At 36.1% G+C, this 16,169-nt stretch overlaps 1 protein-coding gene across 1 annotated transcript in view; it reads right to left on the minus strand.

Moving 5' to 3' along the window:
• Positions 1-16,169, minus strand: part of FRAS1 (Fraser extracellular matrix complex subunit 1) — a 410,417-nt gene that overhangs the window by 206,737 nt on the left and 187,511 nt on the right. The window contains exons 12-15 of the mRNA XM_075203987.1: positions 14,766-14,913; positions 11,270-11,413; positions 8,691-8,825; positions 1,747-1,890 (exon numbers count right to left, since the gene is read on the minus strand). Coding sequence (XP_075060088.1) covers positions 1,747-1,890; positions 8,691-8,825; positions 11,270-11,413; positions 14,766-14,913 — 571 coding nt within the window. The remainder of the gene's footprint in view (positions 1-1,746; positions 1,891-8,690; positions 8,826-11,269; positions 11,414-14,765; positions 14,914-16,169) is intronic.

The following is a 16,169-nucleotide window of genomic DNA, read 5'->3' on the forward strand; positions in this document are numbered from 1 at the left end:
AATGCACCAAGCCAAGCACCGGGCCTAGCAAATCCTCTGCCTGGAGTCACAATGTTATGCACTCCTTGCCTGAGGCCTAGATGAATTGTCAAGACATGGCTAGGCTAGTCACAGATCAATAGTGTAGACATCAGATGAGGTATTGCAGCTGTACAAATACGGGGATCAACACACTGCCCAGGTATCTAACAAAGAAATATATCAGACAATTATTCTTTCACTTTCAAAGGCAGAGGGAATAAATAGAAAATGTTTTCTGTGAGGAAAATACTCTTACAAGCACTTTAGTACCATAATTGCTTCATCTGCTGGAAGCTCTGTGGCAATAGAGAGTGTAATGTTCATGTGTGATAAAATAACACCCATATTTTATGAGAATAGCAGCACTTGCTTGGAGCATAAATATATTTTTAAGGTTTGCAGGCCTGAATGAGCGAGGAATAGAATTTAAAACTTAATGGAACAATTCCTATACCGTTGGCTGCTTTATCCTGACACACTTCCCTAATTCAATTTGATTGCAGGTTTAGACAATATACAATGTTGTGGGTAATGCACATTTTTATTCCACACATTGTTAACCTTAGAGATACTGGCAAAACTATGATGCAACACTCACAGTGCAGTATTCAGTGAAGATTTGTTTCTTTAAGGGGTTTCTTAGAATGTATTCAAATTTAATGAAAACACTGTATGTGATAGGGGTCAGAGACCCATAATTCTGGTAGTCGCAATCAAATATAATAAAAAAAAAAATTAGTTTTAACAAATACAATGTATTCTTCTTCTTTAGACCTGGAGGTAAATGTATCAAGCTGAGAGTTTTCCAGCGGGTTTGAAAAACCAATCAGATTCTAACAATCATTTATTTAGTACATTCTACAAAATGATACCTAGAATCTGATTGGTTGCTATAGGCAACATCTCCACTTTTCAAACCTGCTGGAAAACTCTCAGCTTGATACATTTATCCCCTGGTCTAATTTACGAAATGGCCAAAGTGCAGCATAACCTCTGTTTGGTAGTATTGTACACCTAGATTTGAGCAAGTGTCCTTACGTTTCTGTGCCACATGGTACCAGCGACAAAATGCGAGTTTGGTTGTGGAGCCAAGTCCTGGGTGTTTGCTAAAACCCAGCAACATCACTGTAGCCTTCAGTTTTTAGGAAAGACAAGACTATGAAGAGTCAGAAGCACAACTTTGCAAAGCACAAGACCAATGACATAACACATCAGATTATTCTGTAAGGATGTTAAAAGAGGCAGCTAAAACAAGATTTTAGTATTAAATGAAATATATCGAAATAATATGTTGTTTTACAAGGTGTTTACAAAAATATCTAACAGTGTTACTATCTAGTATTTTATATTACTAAATGAAATCGTACTATGTAAGTTGTACGATCGTGTTCTAAAACATTTCAACCATTTTGGTCCGTGCCACCTAAAAGCCAGTTTAGTCAGTTCTACTTGGCTGTGTTTCACAAGGCTGCAAGTCCCATATTTCAGACCTCAACTGCCGATAGCAAAACTGTTGTACACTATGTAAAGGATTTTCTGTTAATGCCAACTAAAGATAAATAAGTAGATATTTTCTGTTCCAGCACATTACTGCAGCTGTAATATGTTGTAACATGCTTTATTAATGATGCTATTTATTCTTGTGAGATGTGATCGGCTCTTGAACAGACATACCCATTTCTTCTTACTGAGGTCATACGAGGTAAACTCGGCATAAAAATTTACCTGCACACGTTCCAGTTTGTGCATAGAATCCTGGACCACAGCTGTCTACACAGCGACCTCCGTATTTCACCTGGGACGGGTTACTGCAGATTAAGCAGTCACTCTCTGAAGGCCCATGGCACTCTGAGCAAGATTCATGGCATGCTAGAAAGAAAAAGTGAGGAGCACAGTTATATATATATATATATATATATATATATATATATATCAGAGTTGTCAAGTGCATATAAGCATGTCACCCAATAACAAAAACTTTACAGAATTTGATTAGACATGTGTTTTTGCATTTCAAATACACTCCTATAATATATATTAACAAATAAAGCCTGGTGGGCGGCACGGTGGCGACGTGGTTAGCACTTCTGCCTCACAGCGCTGGGGTCATGAATTCAATTCCCGACCATGGCCTTATCTGTGTGGAGTTTGTATGTTCTCCCTGTGTTTGCGTGGGTTTTCTCCGGGTGCTCCGGCTTCCTCCCACACTCCAAAAATATACTAGTAGGTTAATTGGCTGCTATCAAAAATTTATCCTAGTTTCTGTGTGTGTGTGTGTGTGTGTGTGTGTATGTGTGTATGTTAGGGAATTTAGATTGTAAGCTCCAATGGGGTAGGGACTGATGTGAATGAGTTCTCTGTACAGCACTGCGGAATCAGTGGCGCTATATAAATAATAGATGACGATGATGATGATAGTGAAAACGTCTAGATGGCAAGAACTGCATCTAAATGCAGAAAGGAATTCAATCTGGCAGTGGGTCTGGGAATATTCCTGTCTACAGCATTTTATACATGTATACAATACAGCAATTCACATGATGGAAGACGTTACAGTACTAGAGATCTTAATGGATAGGGCATTTCAAGTACGTGGTACATTACTGGGCAAAGAAATATATCACATGCTGTAAGTGAACCTTTCTGTCAAGTACAGTCCCTTTTCTCTGAGCAGCTGTACCTAGTAAGCTTATAATTTATCTGACAGGATATGAATTACTTTTCTATTGCCTAGATATGTTTCTCTTCTTACCTGCTATATATATATATATATATATATATATCAGTGGTTCCGCAATTCAAATATTAGAGTCTATAAATAAGACACAATTTAGAAACTGTACAAGCAAATCATAAAATAATGAATAAGGCATTAATACATCTCTACTTATCATTCATTTAACTGACGTGCCTGGAGATATATGATACAACAAACACTTATTTGCTCCCACAACCCTCATTAAAGGCAGAATTGTAAGCCATATTTCCATAAGTGCAGATACATATACAGGTTAATATTATAGATTATTATAGAATCCTAAACAGATCACTGCTTGTCGGTCCTAGTACAGTACCTGATTTTCAGGACTATATGGATTAAAAGATAAACAAAAATCATATTTAGTCTTTTTTCAAAATAAACTTCCCAGATAAAGAAATTGTCAAACCTAACGGTGGATACTTCAACAGCAAAAACAAATCAGTCTGTTAAAAAGTAGCTTGGAGGACATATCACTAACCCATTTTATGAACCAACCTGGCAGTCAGTTCTCTATAGTCTTATTGTACTACCTAAGATATCAGCTCCTGGAAGAATAAAGCATTTAAATTGCTGAAATATAATCACATCAGCTTGTCCTTAGTTAACTCCATCCAGATTTTGTACACAAGACATGCACATTCTTGACATGACATCTAGTGAGTAAGACAAGATGGCATGCTTGTGCCTTCTTGTTTGAGAGGTATTATAAAAATCAAAATTATGCAGGTTTTAAGGCTTTATGACATAATGGTATATACATACTAGAGCCTGAGAAAACATCTCAGATTGCTTAAGTGTCATTTACTGAGTCTTAAAGCAACTTTTATTTTTATTTTAATAGCTTTTGTACTCTTCATATTCAAAGCAAGAGAGGAGAAGTTATATATAAGAAGAAGGAAGAAGAAGGAAAAAAAGAAGAAAGAAGATAGAAGATTGAAAGAAGATCCCTAAAGAAATAGGCAACAGAGATCCCAAATAGGGATTGGAAGTCTTTATTTCAATTAAAGGACTTTTAATACTGTGTTTGACTATTTATTTCTCAGTAATTTAGTAGGTGCCAGAGCCCCGGATGGTACTTGTAGGTCTACAAGCCACATAGTAAAATATTATTTTTTACTATTTTACAGTTGCTACTCCAACACCTCTTAACCAAAGTTGAGCTTTAATTTATTTTCTAGTTTTATATACACATTTAAATCAGCAGTCATCATTATCAAGTATCTTGAGAAACAAGCAAATCAAAATATCCAAGTGTGCAATTTTGTTGCACACATTTTACGTGTACGTTCGGCACACGGAATTGCGCTAAACTCTAAATTAGTCTCTTAAAGCACATTTTTTCTTTTAAAAGACAAATTAAAGTTAACAGAATTTCACAGCTCGCAATTGCAACTGATGCAAAAGGCATTCATTAGGAAATATCATCCTGAAAGTAAAACTTTAAAAAATAGTCACTTCTATAACAAATAGTACACATGGCATGTTTGTAGTTTTTATGTATTACTGACTTATAAAAAGCTAGTTAATATGGCAGAACCATTTTACTAACCATGGTTGAATTGTTATACTGGTACAACAAAACCTGTGTATTATGAAGTTCAATAAAATCCCTAATGTGATTAAATCTGCCCAGCTTGCCATTTGTCCGATCCCTTTTCTGAAAGCGGACAAGTTTTACTATCTGCTAATGAGGGTGGGGCTTCTCTGGGGGAGAGCAGAAAGTTGTGAAAGTGACAGGTTTGCTTTTTTCCAGAAATGTTCTATACAGATTAGAGGACTTACACACACAGACATAACTAATAATGTCAAAGCAACTTTGAACGGAAATACATACATGTTATGTCTTGCTATTTGAGCTTTTTGTCCTGACATCAATTAAGATCTGTGACCCCGCTAGCCAGCTCATGCATGCATAGTGAAACTGAAAGACCTGACTTTCAGTAACACTTTAAAATTAAAATAATAATTTACTTTTTTAGATATTTTTAAACATTCTTTTTTATTCACAGTTAAAAAAAAAATGCTTTATTTGAATAATCTGCTCTCTCCTCATGAAATAGCAGAAGAAGGATTCCTATTCAACAATCCTTTTTTCAATAGGTTCCCAAAGCTCTGCGTGGGGAAGGCTATCACAGGTGAAGGCTGGTGAATCTTGTTGTTGGTGTGGGTGAATACCGGTGATGGCACTGCTGACATTAAGCCCTTCATAAATAGGGAGAAGCGGTATCTCCATTAAAAACAACCATTTTCACTGGATATAAGGCGTTTCTTCCTTTTACAAACAGAGCCCTAAATAATCCCCTACAGCTTACATTTTAACAGAGCAGCAGTGACAGGTCAGTGTACAACTTCACACTTTTCAATTTTTGAATTTACTTTTCCTTTAAAAATGCCACAGTGGGACATTTTACTGCTAATAAGGGGCATTTAAAATGTATAAATAAATCATGACCATGGCTATTTTTTTTTATTATCGATCCATCTGACAAGATGATTGCCAGCTCAAGCTTACAATGTGAAAGCTTTAAGTTCAGGCTTATATCTTGCTCTCCTTGACAAATCTAAAGCCAAATGTCAACTATATTTACAGTGACACGTTCACTCTATTCTACAATTTCATTGTACTAGTCAGCATTAAGAAAGAGTTCAACGCTCACATATGTAGGGTCCCTGGCATAAAGGGTCCAACAAGGGCTCCATGCCATGCCCATAATTTAAACATTCCCAATGTCACACATTAAGCAAACAGACATCATCAGTACACTACTCTACCAAACACTGGCCTGGTAGACTCTGCCACCTGGAAATACATCAAATCTTCTATTGGGAATCATGAATGGGTCTTCAAGTAACTGCTTTTGTTATATTTATAAAATAAAAATCCTTTGCATCAGGACTGTTTTCACAAAATACTAGCACATTAGGAAATTGGACCATTAGATTCTAGTCAGACATACAGCAGAAAGACTTCCCAGCACAAATTATCAGACTAATAAGTGTTGATAATTCATACTTAAACATGATTACCTACAGGCTTGAATTGCAGAGTTTGCACTGATTCAGTCTAGTGTTACACATATAAAACGTGTCCCAATGGTAATTTTGTTTGTATTTTCCCTTCCCTTACCTGATAGCGGCTCGGCTGCCTGCCTGTTATCCGTGAGCACCCGATCAGGTGCACGGTCCATGCCCATGACTTCATAAGGTATCTATAAATGATCCTGCCCTTTGACTAGTGCCTGAGAAGCAGGTTTTGTACTTTAATTTAGTGGGTATGAAGGCTGTGACTGAAATCACATTGGCCCACCACCCCACCCATTTATTTGTAGGTGTTTTTCAGCATTATCGAAAACCTGTGTGCAGATGCAACAGATAGGTATGTACCTAAGTTCTAGATGTGTAGCAAAAAAATTATTTTTAAAAATGATTATTGCAGTACCGTGTTAGCCAGAAAAATATATGTGATGTTAAATACTTTCGTGTCAAAAAAGACAAAAGTATTATAGGAGTGATACCTTTATTGGCTAACCAGTACCATGGAGAGAGATGCACATTTTTTTTTAGCCATGAACTTTGTTTTTCAGCACCTCAAAATGGATAAAAGTGAAAATTTTCTTTAATAGGAGGGAAACTGTGTAAGGTGCAAAAAAGTCAGCAACAGTCATTCATGAACCGCAAAGAGTCCAACGGCACAGAGCATCATTTCATATTGTGCATACTGACACATTACACACAGCACTTCCAAAAAACGACATTTACACTGCATGTCCTCTGTTTTGCAGGTTTGTAAATTACCCTTAGTGTACTGCAAATAATTATATAACTGGATCTACTCTACTATACAGTAAAAATAGAAAAAACACATGCAGTCACATTTAATTTAAGCATAAGAAGTTGATCACAACTTTTGTTTAATACAAGCACTTACGGTTTTGTGTTTTAAACAACATCTATACAGCTGCACTGTATTAGCAACTTTTGAGCAATGGTAAAAGTACTGGCAGACACAAAAGTGCTTTACTTGACATGGCTGCTTCGTTTTAAGGAGAAATGCCTGATAAGTCTTGTCGCTGCTTACTATTATTTAGGAACAATAACTACTGCGCAATAAAATATGTTGTAGTATCAGTCTTCTGGGAAAGATTATGTTTCTAGCTGACATTTGCTCGATCACAACAAAAGATGCCACTTAATGCACACCAAGTGCTGCGTTATGGAATGCTGTAAGGCACAGACCGGGGGTGTTCTTCTATGGGTTGTTAGAAATGAGTTATGGGTACTGTGAAATTTGAAGCTTCCTCCACAAGCTCTATATTATGCAATCAGTGCAGCCAGGCTGAACTAAAGCAAATTGGATTTATTCCCATGAGAACCAATGAAGAAAATTCCCCAGAATTGTACTAGAACAAAAGCATTTACCCACATATATGTACATAATAATAAATAGAAACCACAATTGCTCATAGAGCTATAGTGGAAGACTAAAAATAAAAAAACATGTACATAACAGTAATAGTAACAAAAGCTGTAAGGTATTATTTTTCACACTTTATTAAGATTAATATATATACGGTACATTAGCCTAAACCAATTCCCCCAGTGTGACATGTTACAAAGTATCTCTCTTACTAATTGGCATCTCCCAGGTGTGCGCCATAAACAGCAGGAATTTTACACATGGTGATGCCAGGTAACGTTAACTCCATATAAGAGGAGCCAGTTACACAGAGCCCTGAGTTTTTAAGCTTAAAATATTGTTTTCTTTGCCATCTTCCGCAGCTAAACCTCAGGAGGCGACACAACTAGATATGAGGAACGCTGCTGTGTAATTTTGAATCAATTTTCGCAGCAAAACAGGCAAATTTGCAATGCAGTGATTTCTGTTATACAATCATAAAGTTTTCCTTTTGCCGTTCCGCTCAATGCCATTCTGCATTGTATTTTTACAATGACATTTATAGGCTCTCTGTAAGCTCTCATAGCCAGTCCCTATATTCCTCATTTCCCAACTACTCGTCCTCCTAGTTTGCAAGTGCCCTATGTCACGTTTCTTTGTTTAATTTGGTATCATCTTGGTGTAATCCTTTGTTTTATACTCATGTTTTACCTAGTAAGTTTTATAATGCTATATGTATGTATAGAACTGCAGAACTGGTGGTGTCTTATAAATAAACAATGATGTTGTTAAACATGAAGCAGCTGTCACAATATTACAGTCCATAAATATAAACTACATTTAGAGCAAGTGGAGAACGTCAATGCTATCATTTATCAAATTAATATTAAGTTCAATGTGTATTATGGAAATCGCAGTAAAAAGGCGATGGGTGATAACACTATTAATGTCATATTTGATTCAATAGATAAAATTGCCATCTGTAATCTTCCATATGAAATTGGTGAGTAACGCATCACCTTCACACATGGGGCCTGATTCATTTAGGATCTTAAATTAAGAAGTTTCTTATTTAAGTCTCCTGGACAAAACCATGTTACAATGTAAGGGGTGCAAATTAGTTTTCTGTTTTGCACATAAGTTAAATACTGACTGTTTTTTCATGTAGCACACAAATATCAACTTTAAATTTCAGTGTACAAATAAGCTATCAAGTATTTGTGTGCTACATGAAAAACAGTCAGTATTTAACTTATGTGCAAAACAGAAAACTAATTTGCACCCCTTACATTGTAACATGGTTTTGTCCAGGAGACTTAAATAAGAAACTTCTTTAATTTAAGATCCTTAATGAACCAGGCCCAACATTTAGAAAGGGATCTTTGATAAGTTTAAAAAAATACACTTTTAAGTAAGTAGTATAAAATTTATATAATTTGAATGGTACTTTGTAAATAAAAACTACACATAAATATGTAAATATATGTATATTGCATTCAATTATTAATGTACCTGCACAAATAAAATTGCTCTGGAAGTATCCCGAGCCGCAGGATGTCACACACTGTCCTTCTTTCAACAGCAGAGATCCTGTACAGACTGTACATTCAAATCCATTGTTACAACTGGAACATGTCTCTTTACAAGCTGTTACCATAAAGACAGACACAACAAAACAGTCATTAACAATTATCCAGTAAGAACCAACAGCTTATTTGTCCATTAAAGGCATCAGATATATAGTACTGTATAACAACTATTGAAGCAATAAAGAATGGAACACCCATATAATATATTGTTATCGCCCTCATTTGCTTCATTTTGTCACCAAACAGAGGTCGAAGTGGAAATTTAGAAGTGGCGGTAAGGAAAATGTAAGTGAATGGAACTAGATAGGTTTACACCGAAGGCACTAGGAGCGGTATGGTATATAACTCTGATAAACCAGGATTCTCCCTTAGAAATAAATATATTTTTATTGACATTTACACATAAGGTTAATAAGCTATCTTTTCAACTGTGTGCGTTCCGCGCTCTTTTGTCTGAATTAGATTCCACTTGTTGGCAGTTGACTTTGATACATTTATAACAGCTGCCATTTAACATACAAATAGATGCATTTATATATTTTTTATTTAAAATGTATATGTTATTTGCATCAGTCAACTCATACTTGACATTCTAGGGGTAATTAAACAGTACACTGCGCACTTCTCAAACGGTTTGCCTCATACATCACATATGAGGTGAAATGCGTCAGTCTGTATGGTTCTGTGAGTGGCGATTATTTTATTTTATTGTGCTGATTCATTGATTGAATATATTCTACTAATAATTTTATCCTTGCTCTGACATCACATTGATAGCTCTGCCACTGAACAGCTTTACGGGGTATCTGCTGTTATATAAGGGTTCTGGTGAACATTGTTGGAAACACTTCTAATGGTGCTGTAGAACACTGAGGATCTGCTACCTTTGTAAGCTCTCTACAGCGGAATACTACCACTTAATCAGATATATTCCAGGGACTAATATTCAGTTCTTAGATTTGACGACTGGGTTATATTTCCACATTATGGGGTCTATTTGTAAAGTGGTGAAGAGCCTAAAGTGCTGGAAAAAAGGCTCCTTCCCATTTAACAAAGACTTGACATTGGCGAAATGAAAGATTTCTCCAGCCTTTAGCTACCTTCAGCTGTTCACCACCATCTCCATAGATTTCTATGGAGACGGCAAACTGAATCTTTTCCTCAAGCGGCTATAAGTTTTGATTTTCTCCATTAGCACTCATAACTTAATGCCATCTCATGATGACATTACTTAGCTGCTCCAATGGCGTGCAGGATCCTCTTCGCTGGCTGCATGCTCCTTTACTCCCTAGGCCAGAGTTGACTTAACTGAGCATGTATAACAAACCATGGACACATACACATTAAGTCGATTCTGTCAGTTGTATGGAGGCTGTACCTTTCACAACAAAACAAAAGCTTTGTTGCAGAGAGGGAGTTTCATTGAGGATCACCCAGTTGGTAAGTGTTTAAATAGCGGTAGTACAGCTTTCTGTATCACTGCAATCAGAGGCGATACAGATCCTTAAGTACCGCCGCACACCGCCAACCAATGTTAAACAGAACCCTATGGCATTAGATATCCTTTATACCAACAAGAGCTTTAACAGAGAATATGTATTATTTCTATTTATTTATAACATTCTTTGTATGCCATATGCATATGGAATAATTTGGTGACTGTTCATAAGTTTTATATATTTTATTAACACATTAAATGTGTCTTATTTGTAAATTTGAGATTTTGCAGCATTGTTTGATTTTTTTAATTTAATATTGAACAATTATTCAGCACTTTTTACATAATTGTTTATTTTTTCAGTTTGAGCTAAGGATGACAATGGCCTCCTGCAGAAGCTGCAAATTCTATCCATTTATTATTGATTTGCCAGTATCTTTTAGATTTGGTTTCAGTTGACTTGATAGCGCCTGATCATTTTTTGGCTTCATGTTGGCAATCTAGTTCATATATTGTATTAAGGTAACTTAGTAATTTAGAATCTCCATGGAATAATTACAGTGTTACTGGATAGTGATACTTCAGATGGTACTTTTAAATTGTACATAATGGACAAAGTCAGTACTAAAGTTTGGACTGTTTTCGACCAAAAGATAGGAAAGCTAATTGAGTTGATTGCATCAGAGAGCTGATGACTGCATGTGGCATCCTGTCATCCAGGAACTAATTATAATGCCAAACTATCCAACAACAAGGCCTGTGAATCCGTTGTGCCAAAGATATTGAACATGTGTGTGTAGTCAGCGTGTCACACTCCTTTACGGGGAAATATTACATTTACATATTCTAAAAAAAAAGCAAAAGAACAAAACATGATAAAAACATTCTTGAAAACATAAGTTTTTGTCAACGCAGTACACTTTAAACACAAAACATTGTAAAAATACAAAATCCTCAGCCGCTGGAGCCTAGCTGTAAGAGGATGTGATCATACTCACTGAGGCTTTTGTAATGGATAATATAAATAAGTCAAATTGATGTTCTGCAGACACACCATGTATTACCTAGACATGTTCTGCCATCCACATAGAATCCAGAGTCGCAGCTGTAAACACAGCGTCCCATCTGCAGCAAGTGAGCTTCATCGCGGCAGATGTCACAATGGTGAATAGACTGAGAGCAGGTTAAACAGTCTGGGTTACATAGCTCTAGAATTGAAAAACAGAAAACAGTGAGGAGGCAGTTTATTATTCTGCCATGCAAAAAAAAATGTTATATGTTTCATCTGTTCTCACTTACTAGTGAAATCACTGCTGAAATAATAATATATTCCTATATGAATAATAGATGCAGGCAAATACAATTTCTGTAGACAATAATATATGGATTATTTTAATTAACACATCACTAATTATTATATAAAAAACAGTATAATCAATGAATACAATTGCAAAAAGAATCTGGGTGTATCTCATGTGTACTCAGTAAACAGGTCCTGCTCACTTGTGGCACATGACTTATTTTGAAAGTGTTCTTTCACACAATGCTCAACAGTCACTAAAGATGAAACACCTGCATACACATGTTCACCTCATGTGAATGTGTTCCATATAAATTATATTTCTATACATTTGTGATTTGCTGATGATGGACCTGAGTCATTAAGGACAGCAAAGCAGAAAAAAAGGAGTAAATTTACTCCTGGACAAACCATGTTACAATGCAAGGGGTGCAAATTAGTTTATTATTGTGCACATAAGGAAAATACCGGCTGCTTTTTCATGTACAGTCATGGCGAAAAGTTTTGAGAATGACACAAGTATTGGTTTTCACAAAGTTTGCTGCTTCAGTGTTTTTAGACCTTTTTGTTAGATGTTTATATGGTATACTGAAGTAAAATTACAAGCATTTCCTAAGTGCCAAAGGCTTTTATTGACAATTAAATTAAGTTTATGCAAAGATTCAATATTTGCAGTGTTGACCCTTCTTTTTGAAGACCTCTGCAATTCGCCCTGACATGCTGTCAATCAACTTCTAGCCACATACTGACTGATGGCCACCCATTCTTGCCTTATCAATGCTTGGAATTTGTCAGAATTTGTGTGTTTTTGTTTGTCCACCTGCCTCTTGAGGATTAACCACAAGTTCTCAATGGGATTAAGGTCTGAAGAGTTTCCTGGCAATGCACCCAAAATTTAGATATTTTGATCCCCGAGCCACTTAGTTATCACTTTTGCCTTATAGCAAGGTACTCCATCATGCTGGAAAAGGCATTGTTCCTCACCAAACTGTTCTTGGATGGTTGGGAGAAGTTGCTCTTGGAGGATGATTTGGTACCATTCTTTATTCATGGCTGTGTTCTTAGACAAAATTGTGAGTGAGCTCACTCCCTTGGCTGAGAAGCAGCCCCACACATGAATGGTCTCAGGATGCTTTACTGTTGGCATGACACAGAACTGATGGTAACCCTCACCTTTCCTTCTCCGGACAAGCATTTTTCCAGATGCCCCAAACAATCTGAAAGGGGATTCATCAGAGAAAATGACTATACCCCAGTCCTCAGCAGTCCAATCCCTGTCTCTGATGTTTTTCCTGGAGAGAAGTGGCTTCGTTGCTGGCTTTCTTGACACCAGGCCATCCTCCAAAAGTCTTCACCTAACTGTGCGTGCAGATGCACTCACGTCTGCCTGGTGCCATTCCTGAGCAAGCTCTGCACTGGTGCTGCCCCGATCCCGCAGCTGAATCAACTGTAGGAGACGGTTCTGTCGCTTGCTGGACGTTCTTGGGTGCCTTGAAGCCTTCTTCACAACTACTGAACCTCTCACCTTGAAGATCTTGATGATCCGATGAATGGTTGATTTAGGTGCAATCTTACTAGTAGCAATGTCCTTGCCTGTGAAGCTCTTTATGTGCAAAGTAATGATGGCTGTGCATGTTTCCTTGAAGGTAACCATGGTTAACAGAGGAAGAACAATGATTTCAAGCAACACCTTTTAAAGCTTCCAGTCTGTTACTCTAACTCAATCAGCATGACAGAGTGATCTCCTGCCTTGTCCCCGTCAACACTCTCACCTGTGTTAACGAGAGAATCACTGACCTGATGTCAGCTGGTCCTTTTGTGGCAGGGCTGAAATGCAGTGGAAATGTTGTTTTTGGGATAAAGTTAAATTAATTGCAATTCATCTGATCATTCTTCCTGACATTCTGGAGTATATGCAAATTGCCATCATAAAAACTGAGGCAGCAGACTTTGTGAAAAATAATATTTGTGTCATTCTCAAACCCTTTGGTCATGACTGTAGCACACAAATACTTGATAATGTTATTTTTACACTGAAATTTAAAGCTGATCTAGGACATGCCCTAACCCAACTATAAATCTGTCCCCACATTTTAAATTTACCTCCCCCTCCAATGCAAAATGGTTTTGACCAGGTGCAAAGTTACTCCTTTCTTTTTTATTTTAATAGGCCCGATGTCTTCATTTCAGAATTTCAAGCAGATATCTTGTTGCTACTAGTTATTCTAAGAACATCTGGTTACCTTGTTTACTGAATTTTTGGTTTGCTAAATACGCACTGTATGGTAAATGCATTAAAAGTATTCAATAAAGCACCAAAAACAGGAGTTAGTTCTCATGCATTTTTATGCTTTTTATGTTTGAGCAAGCCTTAATTACTGCATTGAGAGTATTTGAAGTTCTTCTTGCAGCCATAATTTTAGGTAAGCAGGTGTCACTAGCGTTTTACACATATTTAGGGGGATGGATGGAATTATCTCTGTAATTATGAAACACAAAACTTTATGGAAGCCCTTGCTTTTAATTTACTTGGTATGCTAATTAGTAAGCTATAGCTTTTGATTAACTCTGTACTTTTATGTAGCATTCCTTATGACATATAGTTGCACATGAGTGTGGTGACAGTGCTATATAAATGAATTATAACAATAATAAACGGTGTACTAATTTTTCTGTTAAAATCAATGTCTGGGTCTACCTGTAAAAATGGAGATTCACCAAGAGATGACATCAATCACTTTAGTTTAAGACAAATGATGCCACATTTTCAGAATGGACCGGTTACATACAACACTGAATGCAGAACAACAAACCCTAAAATGTTAGTAATGTGGGAAAGTTACATTAACACCTTCCCAAGGGTCAAAAAGAATCAGATGAAAGGTGTCTTTAGCACATCATGTGGTTCAAGCTACATACTCTACCTTGCGATCTTCCCTGTTTATCTTATCCAATAAGACAACAGAATATTAGATATTTGGTTTGGACTCCTAACTAGGAATTCAGGAGACCCAAAATAACCAAATGTTGAACACGCAGTTGATGAACACAGAATTTATCAGCCCAAAATTATTGTTAATTATTGCTAAACAACCTAAAACATGCAATTAAAAGGTAAACCTCTGTAATATCAGTACCATTTGTTTAATTTTATACAATGGTCACAATTGTACTTTTTGTACTGTAACACAATGCTCCAAAAATAAAAAGTTCAAAAACAAAAAAATAGTAAAGAATGGATGTACAAAAACACAGCATACCTGGTTTGCATTCTGGACAGCACTCTCCCTCAACATTCACTGCCAGGGTTCCCAAAGGACACGAGGGACAATTTCGAGAAAAGCAGGTCACCTGACCATTCTGGCACTCACACTCAGTACACAGATCTTCTTTCCACTTCTCCCCATTCTTCAGTGAGTAGATTTACATTGGGTAGAAATAAAAGGGATAAGTACAAGTGTGAACCAATTACAATATCCATACCCCTAGAGACAGCTGTACCCTCAGCAAGGATGACATTTTTAGAATTACTTCAAAAATACAGAATATATACAGTATATATATATATATATATATATATATATATATATATATATACATATATATATATACACAGTATATATATATATATATATATATATATATACAGACAACTATATTAAGTATTTGAATTTGCTAATCATCATGATTAGGTATATTGTTTGTTTTAAAATATCTATTTCTATATGTACAGTGGATTACATTGATGTTAAAAACATGGGAAGAGTCAGGAAAATAGATATGTCGTTTTGAGATGAGTTGGTGAACAAGCCCCAACAACAGTGTCAAATACATCTGGATTAATAAGCAAAGTTTTTCACAAGGGTGAACTTATGTCAATGTAAGTCCCACTTTAACCTGATGTTAAATAGAGTTTTCACTTTCATGTGTGTTTAATTTTTACTTTTACCAACTACATAGCTTTTTTTTCTAGCTTTCCTTTTTTCATTTCTTGGTAAATAATTTTATTCTTGCTTTCCTGGGATATGACACAAATCCTTTTTGATATTTTGTGCTGGTTTCCTAGTATTCTGGAATTCCAGGCACAAGCATTTTAGGATGGTTGTCTGGAAGATTCATAGTGTTTACAGAAGTAAGGAGTATTCTAAATGCAAGAACTTATAGATAGAATACACTGGAAACACTTGTTATAGTGGGGGACAAGATGCTCCAATATAAACATGTTGCGCGCCCTATCAATAAAATATATAAATTAACTTATTGGGAACCCGCAAATTAATGACAGTAAAGAACAATGCATGTGCACAGGACATAGCAAAAGGCGTGGATTAGACAGCAAAAACACAAACAGTGCAATTCTAAAATGGGAAGTAGAAAAATGTCTTCCTGTGGAATAATAACACAGAGATGTATCCATGCATCAAACAACTTGAAATTAGTTTAACAGCTTTCAAACACTGAACAGCAGCGTGCCGACAGAATATATATATTGCATTCCCATTTATCATGTTATTTGCTCTACTTGGATTCTAAGTCATTTATTGCATGTAGTCAGCTAAATCGTAACTCCTCTGGTTTAAGGTGGCAATAACTCCTGTACCCTATGGTCTGCTACAGATACAGAGTTGCTTTAAATTTTAAAACCATTATTATAGAAGGCAGGA

The sequence above is a fragment of the Mixophyes fleayi genome, chromosome 1 (assembly GCF_038048845.1).
Source record: "Mixophyes fleayi isolate aMixFle1 chromosome 1, aMixFle1.hap1, whole genome shotgun sequence".
Lineage (NCBI taxonomy): Eukaryota > Metazoa > Chordata > Amphibia > Anura > Limnodynastidae > Mixophyes > Mixophyes fleayi.